Source organism: Drosophila montana, unplaced genomic scaffold (assembly GCF_035044405.1).
Source record: "Drosophila montana isolate Dmon_TW-CO22-7 unplaced genomic scaffold, ASM3504440v1 contig_1455_1, whole genome shotgun sequence".
Taxonomy (NCBI): Eukaryota; Metazoa; Arthropoda; class Insecta; order Diptera; family Drosophilidae; genus Drosophila; species Drosophila montana.
The window spans coordinates 2119291-2142395 of NW_026996406.1; the positions used below are offsets into that span (position 1 = coordinate 2119291).

The 23105-nt window shown below is 38.7% G+C and overlaps 1 protein-coding gene and 1 long non-coding RNA gene across 6 annotated transcripts; one reads left to right on the top strand and one right to left on the bottom strand.

The window, feature by feature from the left end:
* Positions 1-445: 445 nt before the first annotated feature.
* Positions 446-20373, top strand: TP53INP (Tumor protein p53 inducible nuclear protein). 4 transcript variants are annotated; one of them, XM_064686694.1, is made up of 5 exons: positions 446-641; positions 17454-18104; positions 18769-19234; positions 19354-19576; positions 19639-20373. In XM_064686694.1, the coding sequence occupies exons 2-5, from the start codon at positions 17714-17716 to the stop codon at positions 19795-19797; spliced, it is 1239 nt and encodes a 412-aa protein (XP_064542764.1). In that variant the 5' UTR covers positions 446-641; positions 17454-17713; the 3' UTR covers positions 19798-20373. The 4 variants fall into 4 exon arrangements, with proteins under 4 accessions (XP_064542764.1, XP_064542755.1, XP_064542772.1 ...); XM_064686685.1 differs by lacking the exon at positions 446-641 and adding an exon at positions 11737-11849; XM_064686702.1 differs by lacking the exon at positions 446-641 and adding an exon at positions 12022-12311 and having other exon boundaries at positions 18769-19144.
* LOC135431590 (uncharacterized) lies at positions 3032-9258 on the bottom strand. Of its 2 annotated transcripts, none has more exons than XR_010436803.1 (3): positions 9007-9258; positions 3584-3702; positions 3032-3497 (listed from the first exon to the last, which is right to left on the bottom strand). It is a non-coding gene; the product is annotated as an uncharacterized LOC135431590 (long non-coding RNA). The 2 variants fall into 2 exon arrangements; XR_010436802.1 differs by having other exon boundaries at positions 3033-3497; positions 8982-9257.
* Positions 20374-23105: the final 2732 nt, after the last annotated feature.

The window sequence follows — 23105 nt, forward strand, 5'->3', positions numbered from 1 at the left end:
GCCATATGTCCATAAGGGTGTCTAACTTTCGGCGTGTCAAAGTTAGCAGTTCCCCCTCTTGTTCATTTATAATTGTAAAATTAAAATACTTTTGGCTAATGTAAGGATATTCCAATATGATTGATGATTCATTATTCTATCTAGGCAATTTAAGTAGGCTCAACATTTTTGGGTTAGGGTATACACAGTCGTGAGTATCTGTCGCGCACAGGCGCAGCAGCGTTTGTTGTGTTGTGCAGTTGGGCAGCCAAAACAGGGTAACTGTGTCGAGCCCAGCTGTAGAAGCCACCAACACCACCAACACCACCAGCCAATCAGCCAGCCAGCCAGCCAGCAGTCCAGGTGGGAGACCTCTGGATTTGGCTTCATTCGCTCGCCGTCAGTCGTCGTTAGCTAACGTCACGGAGTTTGTGTTGTTCGTCTTGCTTCTACTTCACTAAAAACTCAACCCCCTCAGCTACATTCTGCACAACAAACTATATATCTATATGTACATATATGTGTGTGTATAAAAACTCATCATAATTGATTTAAGCTAAAAAAAATTGTGAATAATATTCCCAAAACGTGAATGTTCGTTGTGTGCGCAGCCAAAGGCCTTCAATTGCAGTGGATCGATCAATAAAGCAGCAGGCAGCAAAGTAAGTTCACAATTAACCCCCCCCCCCCCCCCCCCTCACCACTGCCCACAAATGAAGTCACAAATACAAACACAAGAAAAAGTCAACGGTAAAAGCAAAAGCAAAAGCAAAGGCAAAGGCAAATGCTTTGCGGAAGTCAACATAAAAATGGCATGCAAGCAGCAGAAGAGGAAGAGCGCCCGTTTCTTAGGAAATTTACATGCACACACACACACATACATGTCTGTATGTATTTATTACAAATCTGTTTCAAGCACGATTTACATAGAAAAAGTGCAGCCAAGCGCTAAATAAAAAAAAAGATGTATAGAAAAAGTTGAATACGAAAAAAACTTCTGATTGCAGAGTTCACACTCTGTGTGTGTGTGTGTGTATGTGTGTGTTTACTTGTGTGTGTGTGTGTGTGTTTGTGCTTCTCTGTCTGACCTGTGCGCAAACGTTCGCAGAAACTTGTCCAGCCTGTCAGCAAAAGTTCTCTGTATGCGTTCTATACCCTCTAAGCCAGGGCATATCTTTAGCTGCGAATCTCTCGACTCGCCTCGACTCGAATCTCGTTTTGTTTTGTTTTTTGTCAAGGCATTTTTTATTTCGATTGGCCATAAATTAGAGGCGCATCACGTTTTTCCAGCTTTTCACCAGATTGTTATCAGATTGTTGCGGGAAATCAACTGCGTGAACTCTGCCTCGGCTCTGCATCCCATTTGCAGGTCAGCTGCTCAACTTTTGGCTTGATGACAAATTGCATTTAAGTTTTTTTTTTTAATTGTTATTGTTTCCACCTTGGCTTGGATATGCATCTTAATTGCGGCTTTTCGTGCGTTTCCTGCAAATCTGTGCAATTAATGAACACGGCCGAAAAAGCGACCTGTCACCTGTTTTCTATTTATTTATCTCTCTTTTTTTTTTTTTTACATATTTTTACGCTTTAGGCATTTTTCTGTTGGACGAAAGCCAAGGTAAAGACAAGAATTTGTACATGATTTTTGTGCGCGTGTGTGTGTGTGTGTGTGTGTGGGTCGTAAATAAAATAAATGCCTAAGCGCACATCAAAAGAGCCTCAGAAGCCAGCGTCGGCAGTCTAAAAACCGCAAAAAACAAAAACAAAGTACAAAAAGAAATTATTGAAGCAACCTTTTCTTTCTTTTTAATTTTTCTTTTTTTTTCGCTTGACGAGGGTACACACAATGCAGGCAGTACCAGGGCCCAGCAATGGGCAATACGAAGACATTACAAAAAAAAAAATACAAGTTAACATATTGCAGTCGGGTGTAACCGACTGCGTGATACCCGTTCGCAGTTCAAAGAAAAAATTCAAAAAAAAAAAAAATGCTACAGTTCAAAAATTGCCATAAAATGAAAAATGTTTTTGATGTCAGAGAATATTTTTTATTGAAAATTTTCCTAATAACAGATATAATCCAAGATAAAGAAGATTTCGTTCACATTTCAAAATAAATCATAACAATTCAAATAAATAGATAGATCGACAAAGGCAAAGCTTGATTTGCTGTTTTTATTGCTTGACGCTTACAATTCGCAACTAGTTAAAGCTGCGAGGAGTGCATAAAGCCTCTGCTGCTGATTGTATCGGGAACTTCTTCTACAAACAACCTGCACATTTTGGCCATGTCGCAAAACCTATATACTCTCTTTTAGCTTGGTGAACGAGTATAGGAACCCAATCACAGGTCCCCGTCGAAGTGAATCATGCAGCAAAAGTGCACAATAAGCATCAGAACAGGTCTTGCAGGCACGTCTCATTGTCTTTTGTCTTTCTCTTCTTCTTATTTTTTCGATGGATTTTTGGATAATATTCCACTGGGCATCGGCTGTTTGGGGCTAGAGCGAGTCGACAATAAATCAAGTCTGGCCAGTCGCAAAAAACATCAACAGCGAACAGCTGATGTGCTCCAGTGTGTGTGTGTGTGTGTGTGTGTGTATCTGTGAGCATGTTCGAGTTGATTCGAGTACTCGTTTTGTATCTGCCAGCTAGATTTTGGCGTGGTCCAGCCAGGCACGACTTGGACTTGAACTAACGAGCCGCAGTCGCTGTTGCAGCCGAATCTGGCTTTGGGCATCGCTGGGCAGCTCTTTAATTGGCTAACAAAAAGGGTAACAGCAAATGCAAATACACTCAGAAAAATTATGATGAATTGCTTGTAATGCAGTTTAACATTAATGTTTAATGTTGACATTAAGATTGATTTATAATTGATTTAGGCACATTTTGCAGCACAATTGACTTTTGTTTTTGAAGAAACTGAAAACCTATATTTAAAATTTAACATTAATGTTAAATGTTTACATTGGGATTGATTCATACTTGACTTAGGCACATTTGACAGCACAATTAATTTGTATTTTTAAAGAAACAAAAAACCATATTTAAAATTTAACATTAATGTTAAATGTTGCCATTGGGATTGATTCTTACTTGATTTAGGCACATTTCACAGCACAATTTGCTTATATTTTTAATGAAACAAAAAACCTTATTTAAAATTTAACATTAATGTTAAATTTTGACATTAAGAATAATTCATACTTGATTTAGGCATTACTTACAGCACAATTAACTTGTTTTTTTGAAGAAACAAAAAAACCTCATTTAAAATTTAACATTAATGTTAAATGTTGACATTGGGATTGATTCTTACTTGATTTCAGCATAACTTGTATTTTTCCATTCTCTTCCATCCTCCTCTTGCACATCTTCGGGTTTTCCGTCGAGTGTAGCTTTTGGCTAGTTTTTCCAATTCCTTTGTAAATTATTTTTAAACCCGTCTTTGCCTTATATGGGCTGCTGTCGCCCGGTCGTGCCACGATTATACCCTTGGGCTTGACATAGAAAGTCAGCTAAACAACAATTAAGTCATCATTAGGGCGCATTAGTTGCTTTCATTAGCGCAGTCGCTACTGACGCGGCAGTTTGACCATCTTACCTGTGCGGGCCAAACAACCGCAACAACAAAACCAACATCATGACAGGTAGCCCCTGTCCAGGCGACTCTTGTGTCAGCTAATCGCAAAATGGCACGCATTGCGGACCGACCCTATGCCCCTGTGTAATATACAAACAATTATTCGGAAGTTAGTCAGCGACTTTTTATACCCTGCTCACAAAGTGCCAAAAAGGGTATATTGGTTTTGAGCATGACTTTTCTCTTAGCTAAGTAAATATATATGCCTTAGACTTTAAGCCACGCCTAATATAATATGGGCACATATCGGGAATCCATATCTTTCACAGTTTGAAAGTCATAGTCAACATTTTGGGAGTTACATATAATACTCTTTGCAAATCATGCCAAAAATGTTTTGGTCAAATTGTATATTTACTTAAGTCACGGTTTGAAATTCATTGCCTTCAAATAACAGTTTTAGAGTTAATAGCGAAAATCAACACATATCTTAGACAGTTTTTTATGATACACTTTCCTTCCGATTTTCCCCAACCAAATGCTAAGTTTTTTTATATGAAACCGTTTGAAAGTCACTGTCTTCGCATTACAGTTTTAGAGTTACCAACGAAGTAGAGCCATAGGGCCGAAAGTACATATATTCCACAGTTTGAAAGTCATAGTCCAAATTTAAATTAGGTTTTACATGAATTTTCTTTACAGATCGAACCAAAAAGAAACTTTCATCTCATATGATATAGTTTCTTGTGTCACAGTTTGAAAGTCACTATCTTCGAATTACAGTTTGACAGTCAGCATTAGGAAAACTGCTAACAGAGTATGCCACAGTCGGTATAGACAGCCAATTGCAATGTTTTTACTTATTATTGTATCTGTGTAATGTATCTGTACTTATGCGTATCTGTCAGTCGCTCACACACACTGTCACACACACACTTACACACGCACAACAAACAAAGGCATCAAGTGCTCTGTTTTGGGTTTCGTTTGCCTTTTCCTGGTGCCTGGCATCGACGTCAGGCAGATCCTTTTTTTCCCAGCCAATTTCCCAGCTAATTTATGACATCAACAACAAAAGGCTGAAACGAAAGTGAATTTTCGTCAGCGCAGGGAAAAACCGCGCTTAGACCCCGTATCTGTCATAGATATCTCTACAGCTCAAATGTCAACTTCTTTATGACGTCACAATTTCACATATCAGCGAAAGGGAGGGGGGGGACCTGCGCCCAGGTAGACCCCTTCTGGCTGCAATTGACAGTCGCTCAACTGCGCAGCTCTAACCCCCCCTTTCTCTCCTCCCCCCTCCCCCTCCCCCACCTAGTTTATTTGCAGCGAATCGATCGCCCAAAATGAAAGGTTACTCAAATTTAGGCATCCAAAATAAGTAAGCCTACAAATAGCTAAGGTGACCCCAACAAAAAAAGAGGCAGAGCTGCAGAAGTTTATTTTCGGGAGGGCGGCCTACTTTTACCCCAAACGGAAGTTGTTACCTTACACACACACACACATGGATAGGCATACACATAATTGCAGTGAAAACTCATTGTATGGGCATGGCATAAACATATATATATACATATATATACTTTATAGATGTATGTGTGTGCGTGCAGAAAGTTGAGCACTGCGCAGGTCAAACACAGCAACTGGCAATTTGTTTGTAAACAAAATGCCAATGCGCTAACAGAGGGTGGCAGCAAAAAAGGTTACAGAGCGGGAGAGCGGGAAAGAGAGCGGGAGAGAGGGAGAGCGCGAGAGAGGGAGGGAGGGAGGGAGAGAGAGTGACCGTGAGCGGGGAAATGGGTGAGAGTGCGCCCTGTTGGGGGGAGGTAAGCGTGTTGGGCGACACGCGCTCGCTGCGTGATTCGAGCAGAAGGCTGTAACAACAACAACAACAACAACAAGAGCTACAACAACAACAACAACAACAACAACAACAAGAGCTACAACAACAACAAGAGCTGAGCCCAGTAACCAACTGCGGTATAAAATATTTTTAGCCCCTGCAACTGTAACAGCTTACAGCTCAGGGACAGGGGTCAAGGAGCAGGTTCCTTGGCAAGGGGTAGAAGTGGAGGTCGAGGAGCTGGCTTTTTTGCTATAACACATATATAGAAAAGAGGAATATAAATAATAACTCTTATTATTCCACATAGTTATGCAGTACACATTCTATTTGAAGGAAACTCGATTCTATGCCTTGATATATAATTTGAATCCTTGACAGGTTCTTACTTAGGCCAGGAACTAAGTTTACACTAAGTTTAGGGTTCAAAGGACCATGAAAACAAAATATTTTGCTAAAATTGAAGGTAGAGTGAAACAGACTTCAATCAAATTGAAGTTAATTTCAGATTTTTATTAATATTTAATAATCATATCATAGTTTTAATCTTTTGTTTTTCCTGGGCTTTTCCTAGTGCAGTAAAGGGATCTAAAGACAAAATATTTTGCTTAAATTTAAGTTACCTTCAGATTTAATATAAGTTTTTGTGTCTTGATATATCATAACCTTAGGCTATATAAACTATTTCTGGGCAGATACTTAACGCAGTTTGCACTTTCCCTCCCTTGAGGAGGGAAAACAAAATATTTTGCCAAGATTTGATTAAGCTTCAGATTTAATATAAGATTTAATGCCCCGATTATAAGCTATATAATAATTTTCTGGGCAGATCCTCGAGTAGCGCAGTGAGTTTACGGTTCAAAGATGAAAAATTAAATATTTTTCCAAAGCTCAAGTTAGCTTCAGATTGAATATTAGATATAATGCCTTGACTTTAAACTATATAATACTTATATTCCTGGCCAGATTCTCACTAAGTTCGAAGCTTTGTGAAGCGAAAAACAAAATAAATTTCTAAAATTTGAGTTCGCCTCAGGCAGCATTAGTCTGGGATTCGTGGAATCAAGCTAATTGTTGAATGATAATAATAATAGACAATTTCATCTGCAGATATATACCCTATATTTAAATATATAGTAAATAGTAGTATTTTTACTAGGAGGGCATTGCTCGTGCGGCCTTTAATTGTCAGCCAAATCAACTACGACGCCTGAATATTTAAATTGCCTTCGTCACGATGCCGCTGCCTCAGTCGCTGCCTCAGTCGCTGCCGCAGTCGCTGCCGCAGTCGGATTGATTGACTGGCAATGTTGACCATAGATTGACGACTGACGACTGACCCACTGGCCGAGCCATACAGCATGGACATGGACATGGACTTGAACATGGACATAAATACATATATATACATATATATATATATATATATATATATATATATATATAAATACACATACGCAAATATGCAGAGAGCACTCGCTTTTGGGGCTGATAAACAAAGTGATAAAATAAATGCGACGCTCAGGCAAAAAAAAAACAAGAAGAATTGCCTAAAAATATCAACTGCGACGCATTATCAATTGAAATTACGCGTTATTAAATATGCATTTTATATATGTACAATAAAAAACTCATTCAAATGCCAGTTATTAGCCTGTTAAGACAGACAGTCGGACTCACATACATATATATATATATGTATATATATTAAATAATCCCAGTATACATATACTTCTATATAATGCCCGCATGCGAAACCTGCCTGGGCGCATTTATCTGCGATCACCTGATAAGCCCGAGCACACAAAGAGCTTGCCAAAGGCTTGCCACACACACACACGCACACACACACACATTGACAGTCCAGAATTCGTAATATTCAATCTCGGAACAAGTGTCGAACATGGACGGAGACATCAAAGCTGGCGCAACGCTTGCGTCATGCCCAGGCGAAAGCTTTGCAATTGAATTTGATTTTACGAGCAGTAATACCCCCAGTGTGTGTGTTGTGTGTGTGTGTGTGGGTGTGTGTGTGTAGAAAGTGGATCGATAGCATTCAATTTTAAGTATGCTTATTATACCCTGTACGCATTGCGGCTGTAGGAATATATCGCACATCTGCTGTACCCTATAATTAAAGGGCATTCAATCTTATTCACAACACTTCCATCATTTTCGTACATCATATGTACATTATATGAAATATTTTAAGTGATAGAGAAGAAGATTGAATATCTTTCCAAAAATATAAACAGCTGATGTACGGTTGTTCTATGATATTATAAAAAGGTTATTTAATCTTCTTTATACTAATTTTGATTGATTGATTGTCGTACATCTGCTGTGTATATTTTAAAAAGGGGTCTTTATCTTTGTTTGTGTACTAAAAACCAATTTCCGCTCATCTTCTTAAAAGTGTATACAACCATATTTCCTACACTTATCTATAATAATCGTACATCAACTTTATATATGCTTGAAGGTGCGGTCAATCACTTTCTCTGTTTAATACTATAATATTCTCTATTCTATATTATAATTCATGTCATTTTGATAGGCTTTTTCAATCTTCTTCTCTGCACTATTGTCTTACAGCAGCTGCATATTATTTTGGAAGGGTATTCAATCTTTCTCTACATACCATAACTACATCATTTTCCTTTTCGTCAATCATTGTCTTAATACTTTACTATAATAGTTGTACATCAGTTGTACATCATATTGAAAGTGCATTCAATCTTCTTTATATGTACATATGCTTCAAAGAGCAGTCAATCAGTTGTACATCAGCTCTAAGTAATATTGAAAGGTTTGCTCAATCTTTTCTTTTCTATACCATGATTGATAGGCTATTCAATGTTTTCTTTACTTTCTAAAAATGACCTTACATCTGCTGTACATCTGCTTGGAAGTAGAGTCAATCACTTGTACATCAGCTGTGAGTAACACTGAAAGGGGGTTCACTTTGTCGTACATCTGCTGTACTATTCCATGATAATATACATTCCATACTGTATATATTTTTGAAAGGGTATTGAGTCTTCTCCTCTATACTTTTTGCATATTTTCTCTTCTATTCCATAAGTGTCGCATTAAATTTCAGCTTGCGCATCGGAGAGTATTTCTTTCTGGGTCACTTCGACATTTGATTTAATGTCGCATCTGGCTGAAGTTCGCTTTTTTTGTTTGTCAAACTGCGCATTTGCCTCCAGCTATGCGCAGTTGGTGGGCGGTTCAAAAGGGTGGGCGGGGTTGGGTTGGGTTGGGTTTTGGGGTCACGCGATTTGATTGGATTTGGACTGAGTTATGCCCTTTTGATGAGCCGCCTTTGTTTGGAAATGGGCAAACATTTCGTTGTCAGACTCTGAGCATAGATGCAAACAATTATTTATGGGTCTGCCCTGCTACTACGGCAGCTACTGTAGCTCGCAGCCTGGCGGTATGTTTATCAGTAAACAAGCCGAATGATTAGATAGAGTGCAGGGTCCCCCCCAAAAAAAAACAACAACATATTGTATTAGAAATTCCGACAATTCTGTTGTTGTTTATTTGAGTTTTAAGTGTTGTTTATACCTTCTTCATATATTTATTGCTGTACCTTTTTTTCCACATAATTTGTTTATATCATTTTATGCAATGACGCCAATGTTTGTTTACACATCAGTCGATTTCTCTACGCAGTGGCACATTTCTTGCTTTTTGTTTATAACCAACTATCGCGCGTGCGAACTGAAAAATCACAAGATCCACAGATATACCCACATATATACATCTAGACATACGTTTGAGGCTCTGCAGCTCAATCTGTTGTCGCCCGCTCTTGTCTTTTGCGTCAGCTACTTTTTATACCCATTGAAAATGGGTTGTTTTTGTTTTTTGCAAAGGAATGTAACAGGTTGATACAAGGAGAATATATATATTCCTGATTGGGATGGGGGGTTGAGTCAATGTGATATGATTTTTCCATGTTATTATATAAGACAAGTTAATGTCTCCTTATACTTTCATAATATCGATAAGTACAGATTTTAAGACATGGATTTCTGAGCCTAACTCGAAGACTATGAGGAGTAGAGCCTTGTGCTTTGGTATACACACACATTTGGTTGTCATAACTTAGCCCTGAAAATATCATAACGATCGGACTATAAATGCCGAAGTTAATAGAGATTGGGTTTCCCTAGCATAATGTTATCAAAGGGAAGAAGAAGAGTGCGTGCGTTTGTTTGTGTGCTTTTATGTGTATGTACATTTAGTAGAAAGTCGGAGTGCTTGCTTGCTAAGGGGTATCTGCTAGTCGTTCACCTTCGACTAGAGCACTTTTACTTGTTGATAGCCACAAGTTGTCGCTCTTGTTGTCGTTTTGGCCAAACCAATTTGTTGGCCTCTTCGTTCCGTCAGCTGTTGCATGATAAAATGTCTAAAAATATAAAAAAAAAAAGAAAGAAATTAAAGCAAAAAGAGCTGCAAACAAAATCACCTTGAACCTGGCCGCGAGGTTGTGCAGCTTTCTGCCAACATATATATACAATATATTATCGAATATATGTATATGTATATGTTTATCAAAATGTGAAAGCTTTTGTGCAGGCGAGCTATGGGCTGTTGTTCTAATAATGAAAGTGCTCGATTGTTTATAGAAAATATTTTGTTATTTATGTGGGCTGCCGAAAAAGTTATATAACGCGGGCTAAAGAAGAAAGAAATTAAAGCGAATTCAAGTGGAATTTCAATTAAAGAAGTTAAGTTTTATGTATTCAACAATTTGACATTTCTCTTATTATAATATGCATAAATTCAGTTCTTCATAGATGAGCTGTCCAATCCAGTGAATACGTTCTAATAAACAACGATTTTTCAGGGTTCGAATCCCAAGCCAATGTATGGATGTATTTTAGACTTAGCACAATAGAAAGTATTTTGACTATATTTATATAAAAGCTGTTTAGAATAGTATAATATTTATTTGGTTTATTTTTATTTATTTTACAAGCAGCACTGGTCTGGGATTCGAGCCCGCATCCTTCCTATTTTTATAAATATTATTAATATTACTTTTCATATCAACCAGAAAGAAGCTGGTAAATAATTCTTTAGCAACAAATCAAACAATCTAAACTAAAAAGAAAGTTAAAAAAGTTTTATTATCTTTACAAGCTATCTTCTTGTTACAATTTTCAATAATTATTTGATTATATCTACACACATTTCTGCAAGCCAGGTACAGTCAAGCATCTGATTGTTAGTCGCATATCGCTTAACTCTTGCGAAATAAATCTATTGTTAAATTGATACATTTGCCATATATACACACATATATTTCAGTTAATTAGAATGCCGTCGATGTCTGACTTTATGCTTCTTCTTCGTTTTTTAATGTTATATTCCCCATGTTTTTTTTATGCGAATTCGAATGATTGTGCGACTTGTTCCAACCGTGACTTGGCATTTTAGATTGTGTCTATACAAAAAAAACTATATAGATTGAACTTTGAGCAGACGCAGCGAAAAAAAAACAAGAAGAAGAAGAAGAAATATACATTGGGCAGCTCTTTTGTGTGGCGCTCTCCAAGTGCTTAGTCACAAACTACAAAAGCAAACAACAGACGCTGAGCCACTTGGTCTGGCGGCTATAGGAAAAGTATCTGCGAGATACACAAAACTAACAACGGTTGCGGAGGTGGGTGGGTGGGGGGGGGGGGGGGTAACAGTCGGGGCGGGGCGGCACAAAAAAGTGTGTCAGTGCGCAAACGTCAGCGCAGCTGATCGCTGAGCACAGTGCCAAAAGCTAAACGAAATACACACAAGTGTATACATATAAAGAGTGAGTGAGAGGGGGAGGGGGCACAATTATTAGAGAGAGCGTGAGTGAGTGAGCGAGTGAGCGAGAGAGACAGCTAGAGTGAGAGCGCGTCATTTGTTGGTAAACAAAATAACACGAGCTGCGCATATGATCGGCGGCTGCTCAGCTGCTCGCTCGTGTAGCATAAATTTGGCTCTGCTGTGCTTTTGTTTACCAGCTGAAAATCCGCCCCTCGCCCCACTGTGCGTCGCAGCAACCGACACTCATCAGCACCAAGTGTGTGTGTGTGTGTGTGCTTGTGTATTTGTGGCGTCGCTTTTTTTGCGTTTTAAAAAAATACATAATTATGTGCTTAGATACGCTCGCACGATCGCGCGCTCTCTCGCTCTCGCTCTCTCTCTCTCGTGCGCTCTGCCTCTCTGGCTCGCTCTCTGCCTGACAGCAGCAGCGCAGCGGCAGCGCGGCTTGAACTGGCGCTGAGCAGCAGCTGCTGCTGCTGCTGCTGCTGTCCCGTTGACATTCGCCTTTGATATTTGAAAGCAAACGCAACGCGACGAAGCACAGCAAAGTGCAGCAAAGAAAAGTGAAACAAATACATACGCACACACGTACACACAGGCACGCACACACATACTTAGGTAAATAGCTAATGCAACGGTTAAGATAAAAACGATGCTTAAGATAAAGCCAAAGTGTTGATAAATTGTGTAAAGCCAAAAAGGAGAAAAAAACAAAAATAAATTTGAACTAAGCTGCAGCTGCCGCAGACACAGCTACAAATACAAATACAGACACATTTACAGCTTGTACACTCTCGCACACACACACACACGCAGTTGTAGCTTTTGTTCTTTTGAAATTCAAATACGCTTCCGTTCAGCGCGCTGTGGTTTTCAGTTGGCAAACGAGTGTCGACTTTGCAGTATCTGCAGTTGCTCTTGCCCCGTATACGTATCCGTATCTGTATCTGTGTATCTGTGTCTCTCTCTGTGTATCTGTATCTTTTTTGGCTATTCGTTTGATTCGCAACAAGCTTTAAATCGCAAACGCAGCTAAATTTATACAAAAAAAAAAAAAAAGTGCTACTCTCCACAAACCAGGTGAGCGAACAGCTGATGCCAGGTGCCCACCCACCGTGCTAATTAGATGCATTTTCTACTTACATATTTATTTGTTTTATTTTGTTTTTTTTTTGGTACACGCCAAGGTCGTGAATGACGTCAGCGTCGTCTCTGTGTGCGCACTTATTGCATAATTCTAATTATTATTATGCGCCTTGCGGTTGCCTCTCTTTTTTTTTGCAGTTTTCTAATTGCAGTTTGAAGCGTCATAAAAATCAAAATATATATATATATATATACATGTTAAACAAAGAGCCTAAACAAAGGCCGCTTAAAGCTTTAAACTTGTTAGATACGTTAACTGATACGCGTCTAGTTTTTGTTTTTTTTTTCTTCGTTTCGCTTTTTATGTGTGGGCGCAATGTACCTGAAAAGCTTTAGCTACCTAATGCATCTAGTATAACGCTTTGTTTGCTTATCGTCGCTGAGTTGGCCAATTGATAATTAAATTTAATTTGCTGTCGAAATCGCCATTTTATTGCCATGCATAACGAAAATCAGCAGCAACTGAGAAAACGGGGGAAATTCTGTTTTTTCATTTTGGCGAAAAGTTAAGCGAAGCAATTTAGGAATTTAAGTTCAAACTTGTTCAAGGTTCAGCCCAGTTAGCATTCGAAGTGTTTTCTCTATTTAATAACAAAATGAATTAATTTAAGAAATTTACTTTCATTTTTGCGCTATTTTTCTCTAGCTGAAAATTTTCAGATATTTTTTGCTTCCACTTAGAAAATTTCTTTTACGTATCTTAATTTCAATTAAGAAGAATATATACACAATTAAATTATTTAAAATAGTTATTTGAACTGGAGAATTCTCTTGAGAATTCTTTGGAGAGTTCTCTTGAGAATTCTCTGTTTTTTTCTGAGTGTATTCCAACTCAAGCAACAATAATATTCACACAATTTAATTATTTAAAATAGTTCTTTGAACTTTGAGTTCTCTTGCGAACCCTCGCCTTTTCTCTGAGTGTATTCCAGCTATTCGGACAATCAGTCAATCGCCAGCTATTACGTATTACCCCAGCCACAGTCAATTAGTTCAAGTTCATTAGACTAGAGCCAGCCTCAGCCCCATTTGCATGCACAGCCTCCCCCATGAGTTAATCATTGCCTGAACTCTCGACTGTGCACACGCCACAGACTTTAGCTATAACACATGCCTATTTATTATTATTATAATATATATAATATTATTATATTTTGTTTAGAATTTAGTTCTTGTCGCTGTCTAGTCAGCTCGTCTGGCTCGTGGCCTTATCGTGTCGAAATGAGTTGGCAAAATGAACTAAAAAAAACTTATCAATAGAAGTTAATCCTGCAAAAGCTGTTTCCGATATATAGATACCATATAGACATATAGATACATTGTACATAGACTTATATAAGCGCGGGCAACCATCGATCAAGGTCGTTCGCGAAAATAAACGCTAGATACTGTATCTACTCGTATATAGATATATATATATATATATAGTCTTAGTAAAGCCAAGACAATTGCCATTTTGATGTCATGCGCTATATATGAGCGCACTTTTAGCTAGCTGGCAAATCATTTACATGGTCAAGGTTACGTCTCTGCAAACAGACACAGCTGACAAAAGTGAAAATCAAGCATATATATATATAGAGTATATATAGAGTATATATAGAGTATATACAGCTATATATATCAAATAGTTTCTAGCTGGGAAATATTTGCTAAAGCTGCTAAATCTTTTGAATCGACAGTTGAGACGCAGCTTTCTACCAAGTGAGGGCACGTTGAACCAGCAAACGTGAGGTGGCTGGCTCAAATTCAACTGTTAAATACTTCTTTATAGATTAAATAGTTTGCCCTGACTAACTGACTGACTGACTACAACTAAGTTAGGGCGCGTTGAACCAGCAAACGTGGGGTGGCTGGTTCAAATTCAACTGGCATATACATCTTTATTATATAGTTTGCTCTGACTAACTGACTGACTGACTACATCCAAGTTAGGGAGCGTTGAACCAGCAAACGTGAGGTGGCTGGTTCAAATTCAATTAAAATTTTCAATTTGTTATTTGCTTATTTCATTTGTTATTATTGAAAACAAGTAAGAGTGATCTACATATATATATATAATATATATATATAAATATACTTATTTATGCGCCTGCAGTCATTGCCTTTGTTTAGCTCACACCCCACAGGGTCTTATCAATTGTTTGATTTACTTCGTTTATGTCAAAACAAAAGTAGAAGCCAATGTTTGAGACGCAGTTTGATTTGGAACGTGTTCGTATTTAATATGCCAGCACGAAATGCAGCTGCCCAAAACATATTATATATATGCCTGCATATTTAATAAATATAGAGTGCATATTTGAAGTATGCATGTTAAAAATTGCAAACAGTTGACTTGTGCTGGCAGATATATAATAACTGGTTTATAGTGATATAATACCAGATATTAAAATACCAGAAAGATATATATAATATGTGGCATATTATGATATAATACCAAGATTTACATGTGAATTTATATTTGTGCACAAGTATACAACTGACCAAATACTTACGACTGTGACTGTAAACGAGTATTAGCCATAGCTGATGCTATTAGTTCTAGCAAAGCAAAGCTGACTAAGTATAAGATATAATAGTATTCTTTGGTTTACCGACGTCTAAATAAATAGTCTGGCAGATATATAGACAAAAAATGTATTTGGTTCGATTCCACGGTTCGAAACAGCTTCCTGCCTTAAGATCAGATTCATTTCGGAAAGGAATTTATTAGAGATTCTTCGTATAGATACATGTTTATAGGTAAATTGTTTAAGATAATTCTATCTATTGATAGATAATACATATACCCTAACAGAAATTGTATTCAAAGCCTTCTTCATTTTCTGCCAAAAGTTGAATACACTCTCGGCTCGGTTCGATTCGAAAAGGAATTTATCAGAGATTTTTTCTATAGATACATTTTTATAGGTAAATTGATTAAGATAACTCGTTCTACTGATCTACTCATCCCCAATAGAAACACTATATAAGAAATTTAATCTATGCCTTGCCCAATTTGCTGGCAAAAGTCGAATACCCTCTGTAAGGGTATTTGCAAACATTTCTCGCTGTGTCGAATCAAATCCTTTTGGTCAACTTTCGCTGACATTTGACTGCGCAAATTGTCGCACGTTTGCGAGCTCCGACTAAACTTAGTAGCTGAACTAAGTCTTGGTTTTTTTTATTTTTTGTGTCTCTGCGGATTTCACTTGCCCGCACGGCGAACCTAGAGAGCCTAGAGTTGGTTATTTAGCTGCTTCGTGTGCTTCGTTTTGCGGTCAACTTGTAAATTGCAGCCGAGTGCAATTGGATTTGTGTTGAGTCTTGCTTTGTTTTGGCCATGTCTCTCTCTCTGTGTGTGTGTGTGTTTATTTGACGGCTTCGACAGTCACAGTTTCACAGATAATCGCCATAAACTAGAGCCATCATTTTGCATTTGCCCATTGGCACAGTTTTGATTATCATTTGAAGCTGGCAACAGAAACGTTTTGAGAGCAATTCAAATGGCAAAGTGGCAGCAAAGAAGCAACAGCAAAACAAACACAAAACATGCGAGAGGTTTCGCCAGGCCGAAGACTGAATACCCTGCCAGACATAAGGCTGATAAGAGATAAGAGCTGGGTTTGCTTTAGATAGCCTGAAAGAGAAAAAGATCTTTCCTATAGATTTAAATATATATATATAAATATAGTAATCCGATAAAGTGAAGCTTCGGTTGATAATTGTGAACTTGTTCCTAGTTTGTTCAAGATATCTCGGGAAACAAAAAACGTTTGTTATACAAAAACTTAGTTTTAGAAAGTTTGATCCTATGGCAGCTATATGATATAGTGGTCCGATCCATTCCGTTCGAAAATATATATACTGCCTAGAGCAGATAGACAAAACTGTTCAGAGTTTCATCAAGATAGTTTTAAAACTATAGAGAATAGTTGCCATAGAAATAGATAGATATATCAACTCGACTGTTGATGCTGATCGAGAACATATATATATATATATATATATATAACTGGGGACGAAGATATCTTCTACCAAGCATTACACATTTAAAGAACAAATTATAATACCCTAACACACAAAAACGCAGCTCGATATACAGTTACAGTGTACATAGATACAGATACAAATTGAGAGATAGAGATACTTTTAAGCATTTCTCATGACGTGCGCTCAATTTAAATGTTATGCATGTGCGCATGTGTGTGTGTGTGTGCTTATATATAATTGCCTTGATCATATGCTCGCCGCATGCACAGCTGAGGCGAGGCTGAGACGAGGGCGTAACGGGGCGTGGCGGGGGCGGGGGCGGGGACCGCATCTAGCTATCAAGTTGGCAACTTAATGGGCTGTGCAGCGTCGCGTTTATGACATACTATAGAGGCAAAATATAGCTGTCAGCACACAGTGCTTGTCAAACTGTTCGATGGCAGGTCAACGCGAAGTGCAATTCAGAGTGCTCGACTAGCAGATGCCCTGTAAAGAACAACAGGCTGTCAAATTTGGGTGAAGGGAAGTAGAGATATTTTTGATGAGGGTAGACTAGATGAGATATAGAGAAAATGTAGAGTATCTAGATGTTATATGGACAGAGATATGCTGAAAATGGGGAAAGACATCGAAAAGAAAAGATTTCCAAAAATTCGTTTAAATATTTAAATGAAAAATTAAAAAATAAGCTGCTCAATCGAATGCATGATATATTTGAGCAGCAATATGCCCCAATTTGGTTTTCTCTCCTGTTTTATAGGGTATAAAACGCAACTGAAAATTCGCATTTTTCCACAGTGGAAAAAAAGGTAATTAGTGTAATCAAAGTAATTGGCAACTGATTTCCATTTCGAATTGCGAATTTCGAATTTCACTTTCGCATTTGGCAAAACGTAATTCAATTGAAATCGAGCCAAGAGCAAATTTTAATTGCCAGCTCAATAAAAAAACGAAGTGGAATTCAATAAATATCAAGTAGCCCACACACAACTTAGTTGATTAAAGCAGGGTGTGCGGGTGTGCGGGTGTGTGTGTGTGTGGATTACGCAATTTGTTAATTAAAAAAAAAAATTGCTATCAATTCGCTTTTTTTGCTTTCAGACAAAGACAAAACGGAACGCAGCAAAAAGACGCCGCGTCCAAAGGAATAAAAGACTGAGCAACAAAATAAATAACAAAATAAATAACAAAAAAAAAACATAAACAAATCTAATTAACAAAGCACCATTAAAGCAATCTCTAGCAAGCACAACATATTGATCTCAAAACCGATAAGCAATATCAAGCAATCAATCAATCAATCAATCAATCAAACAATCAATCAAGCACTCAATCACAGCCAGCTCCGCTCGCTTTGTATAATGTTTAGCAGTCTCGCAACGTTTCTATTTGGAGCGCAGCCAACGTCCGAGTCAACCAATCCAAGCCAAGCGAATCCTGTCCAGACCAACGCCAACGATTCGGGCAACGATCAGCCTGTGGGCGATGTAATTGAGGTGACCTCAACGACCCCATCCGTAGCGGGCAACAATCGTGGCACTGTCCGTCTGAGCAACGGCAAGCGAGGCGGCGCCAAGAATAGGCGTGGCAGGCAGCGATACCAGCAGCAGCTCCAACAGCAGCAGCAGCAGCAGCAGCAGGGCGGACAACGCAAGCAGCCGCCGACTCTAACGAAGCTACTGACACCCAACGGCGAGTGCGTCATCGAGGACGACTTCAACGAGGACGAATGGTATATTGTCGAAAAAGAAGGTGAGTTAACCGTAATATGTTTCGGATACTCGAACAATTTAAGCTCGAGCTGTTCGAGTTGCACACAAATTGAGGTTCAATCGAAAGAGTAAGCTCGAGCTAAACTGACTCTATTTCGGTTATGTTCAAGCTAAACGTGCATACTTGTATTGACTCAAACCGTTAGCTCGAACATGTTGCAGCTACTCGAGCAGATCGAACCTCGTTTGAATCAATATCTCCAGGCTTGGGAATCGTTTATTAGTACAATGTTTAGCTCAAGTCGCGAGTATTTTGAGGATTGCAGTCTTATCGCATTTCTGCTGCGATCTAATAATATGAATGTCCAATTTGTGACTCAAACCGTTAGCTCAAACATGTTGCAGCTGCTCGAACAGATCGAACCTCGTTTGAATGAATATCTCCAGGCTTGGGAATTGTTTAATTGCTCAATTCCCGAGTCTTTTGCTTTCTTTTGAGGATTGCATTCTTATAGCATTTCTGCTGCGATCTAATAATATGAATGTTTAATTTGTGCCTCAAACATGTTGCAGCTGCTCGAGCAGATCGAACCTCGTTTGAATGAATACCTCCAGGCTTTAATTGCTCAATTCTCGAGTCTTTTGCTTTCTTTTGAGGATTGCAGTCTTATCGCTCTTATTTATGTACATTTTGTGTCTTGCAGACGAGGAGGACGATTCGCTGCCGCGCAGCGACTCCGAGGAGGAGCTCTCTGTGTCGAAGGCGGCGCCGAGCGGTAGCGGTGCAGCTGTTACCGCAGCAGCTACAACGCGCCGGCGCCAGCACATCAATTCGCATTCCTTGTACAGCGGACCGCGGCCGCAGCAGCAGCGCAATCATTTACAGCGCACGCGTGCCGCACGCACGCTGAGCATCTCGACCCTCAGCCCGCCCCGAACTGTGCCGGACGACAGCGACAATGCGGTCAGCCAGTCGCTATATGCGCCCGTCGTCGTCGCAGCTGCCGCAATCTCACCCAGCGGCAGCGAGAGCAGCGGCGGCAAGGGTCTGGGCTCGGGCGTGCTGATGGAGGAGTCCTGGTACGTAACACCGCCACCATGCTTCACCTCGATTGGGCCAATCAATATGGAAGCATCACCCTTTGAGAATCTATTGATTGAGCATCCAAGGTTGGTGATCTTTGTTGTACCCCACCCCAAAAACTAAACAAAAACTGCACGCACTCCCCGGCGTATACGTGATATTTGTACTAATACGAATTCTTTCTTTACATTTTGTGACGCTGCAGCATGTCGGTTTATCATAGTATTAGAAGCAGCCAGGCGGGCACCGAAAGTTTTGTTAATCTTGATCTCGGCTCAGCGGAGCCAGAGCCAGAGCCAGCTCCGGTCTCAGCTGTGGTCCAGCAGCAGCAGCAGGCGCAGCAGGCGCCGCGGAACCACAACGCATACTTCGATCGCCATGCGGCGGAGAAGTTGAAGCAGCAGACGCTGGCTCGTCAAAGCCAGAAGGTGAGTAGCCCAAACTGGACTCGACTGGAGCCTATCTCTAATCTCTCTCTCTCTCTCCGCAGAGCCACAACAAGAAGCAGCGTCAGCAGCTCTGCCGCAGCGCCATGAAGCGCGCCAACAAGGTGCGCGACATTCAGGCCAAGGGTCAGAGGTCGCGCCGCTCCGATATGCAGCACTGCAAGCTGCTCAGCGGCGCCAACAACAATCGCAAGTGCTGCTAGTGGGCGGCAGACACGCCCCCTCCCCCCTCTCCAACCAGCCGCCTCCCAACAAGCAAACTGGCTCTCTTCAAACAATCATGGCAAAAGAAAAAAAATAAAAATAATAAAAAAAAAGCGCGCTGGCAACGCGCAAAACTTTTAATTAGTATTTTAAATTGCCAAAAAAAAAAACAGAGAACACAAAAAATACCAAAACAAAAAAAAACATTTAAAAACAAAGCCACAAAAATATCAAAATTTTAGCAACTACAAAGAAAAAAAACATTTAAATAAAGAGAAAAAAAAATTAAAAATTAGAATTGTGTAAAAAGAAAAAAAAAAATTTAAATGCCGTGTAAATGCGTAGTTTTTAATGTTCACAGTTTCAATTTACACTGGAAGAAAAAAGAGAAAACTCAAAAAAAAAAAATATAAAATAAATACCAAAAAATGCAATAAAAAGTTTTCAAAATGAATATGCAAAAAAGAAACAACAAAAAATGACAAAAGTTTACAGAAACTTACAAAAAAAAACGAAGAGTATAAAGAAATGTATAAATTAAAACATTTTACTAACGTAGCCTTAACAATTAATTATTTAAACACACTTATTATTTATTTGTACTCTAAAAAACTAAACTCTAAACAAGCAGAAAGTAGTTCGAACAATTCTGAATTTAGTTTTAACGCTTCCGAATGAATTTGTGTTTATGATTTTTGATAAGAAGAAAACAAAACCGAAATGAAATGAAATGAAATGATTTATGTGTATGTATTTGTGTATGCTTAACCTTTATGTAAAATGTATTACAAACGGCACGAGAGGAGTATCTATTAAGCTAATCGACTCCGGCTCCGAATGCCCGATCATGTTGATGAGTATGAAAGCAAGTATGAAGAAAATGTGAAAAAAACAAAAAAGAAATATGTGAATTAATTAATTAACTATATAAATAGAAAGCCCAATAAAAATGATAATGCTACAATCTTAAGCGCGACTCGAGTTTACAGTGAATCAAATAAGGAAGAGTGGAACAGTGGGGAGTGCACGACTGGTAGATACCCTGCAAACAGCGCCAAGCAAATGCTCAACATATTCCAGGCTTCATAAATATATATGTACACATAATCTCAATGTCCAACACTCTGTAAATTTGGAACAGTTGGGTGTGCCCGACTATGGTATACCCTGAAAACAGCGTGATGCGAACTCTATAAATACTCCATGCTTCATATTTATCAATCAAACAGGAGTGCATCAGTTGGGAGTACACGACTAGGAGATACCCTAAACACAGCGCCAGGCTGCCGACATCGATACTCCAGGCTTCATATTTACCCATAATCCCATTATTCTTCACTTTATAAGTTTCCACTTAATCAAACTCCTACATCAATCGGGACTGCCCGACTAGGAGTTATTTGGACACAGCGGCAAGCTAATGCTTAACATACTCTAGGCTTCATATTTATATGCATATGTATATATATAATCCCATAATCCTACACTTTGTACGTTTCCAATAGATTAAACAGTTAAGAGTGCATCAGTCGGGAGTGCACGACTAGGAGCTACCCTGTATCCAAGCTGATGCTACAAATACTCCTGGCTTCATATTTACATGTTATCCCATTATTCTACACTTTGTAAGGTAAATCTATTGTTCACTCATCTAAATTTATCGGTCAGACAATCGCAATAAAAATCAAGATAACAGGGAGTGACCGACTAGAAGATACCTCGAGCTCAGTCGCCCAAGTTGCCCAAATAAACAGCTTTGATCTATGCCTACATGGACTTTACGCAGCGTCTGCTTCTTCTTCCCGCTGCACACGAATTATTCTCAATAAACTTCGGTACTTATAGTCCGATTATGAAATTTTGCATGTCTAGAATATGTTTATACCAAATCGCAAGGCTCTTCCTTTATGAATTGCTGTCAGTTGTGGCAGATATTCAAAATATGAAATATTCGTAACCTCTATTTATATACAGAAAAAATATAAAAATATTTTAAGATGTGATTCTTTAATCAAAACTAAAGGTTTAAGAGAGCTACTAATTTTAAGGCTGGTACGAACTTAATCTTCGAGTTTTGTTTGAAGAATCATGTCTCAAAATATTGATTTACTTTGATTCTTTAATCAAAACTCAAGAATTAATAGAGCTAGAAATATTAAACTTGGTATTTAGACTTTATATATTATATTATACGAATTTAAACTTCGAGTTTGGATTAAAGAATCATGTCTAAAAATATATTATTTCGATATTGTGAAAGGGGATGCATGATATCGAAATGATAATGTGTATTATCTAATCTCTTTTGTAGTTTAGATCTAGATCTACGTAGAAGTCTCTATTGTAGTTTCCTAAGCAAGGCTAGATCGACTGAGCTCCTCGTCCTGATCGTACATTTGCTCAGCCCATCTTCAAGAGGATTTCATGCTGTAAAGATTTAGGTAAATGAAGATCAATCATCGAGTGCATATTTTGGCGCTTGAATTGGGTCAGAGTTTCTCGGTCTGGTCACAGTGGCTGGGCTGCCCTTGCGCCCGCTGTCAGGGTCAGGCGAGGGAGCGCCTTTCACAACTTGCTTCGAGTAGGGCCAAAAGCAGAGCGTTTAATTAACTAACGCTTAACGTGTTAACTAAACTAATTAGTAATTTGTATTTTAACGCAGACACGCTTGGTAAACGTCTGCTGCAATGTTGCACGGGCCAATTAAATGTGCGCTGCCAGCAGTTACAGTTAGGTGCCGTTGACCTTGACGCAAAAGGTAATGGGTCAAGCAGCAGCAGCAGCAGCAGCAGCAGTAAAAGCAGCAGCAGTTGCAGTAGCAGCAGTAAGAGCAGCAGTAAGAGCAGCAGCAGCAGATATGCAACACGCTCAGACCCGTTCCTGTTGCGCTTCCGCCATACACTCAGAGAAAATTAAGTACAAACCATCTCAAAATGCACTCAGAGAATTTATCAAAAATATTTTGCTTGATTTAAGTGAAAACCTTCTCAATGTGCACTAAGAGAAACTATCTATAATTTCGTGCTTTAATTTAGTAAAATCCATCTCAAAATGCACTCAGAGAAAATATCAAGAATTTTGTGCTTTAATTTCGTAAAATCCATCTCAAAATGCACTCAGAGAAAATATCAAGAATATTGTGCTTAAACTAAGTACAAACCAAATCAATATGCACTCAGAGAAAATATCAAAAATATTGTGCTTAAATTAAGTACAAACCCGCTCAATATGCACTCAGAGAAAAAATCAAGAATTTTCTGCTTAAATTAAGTACAAACCTTCGCAACTCAGAGAAAATGTCAAGAAT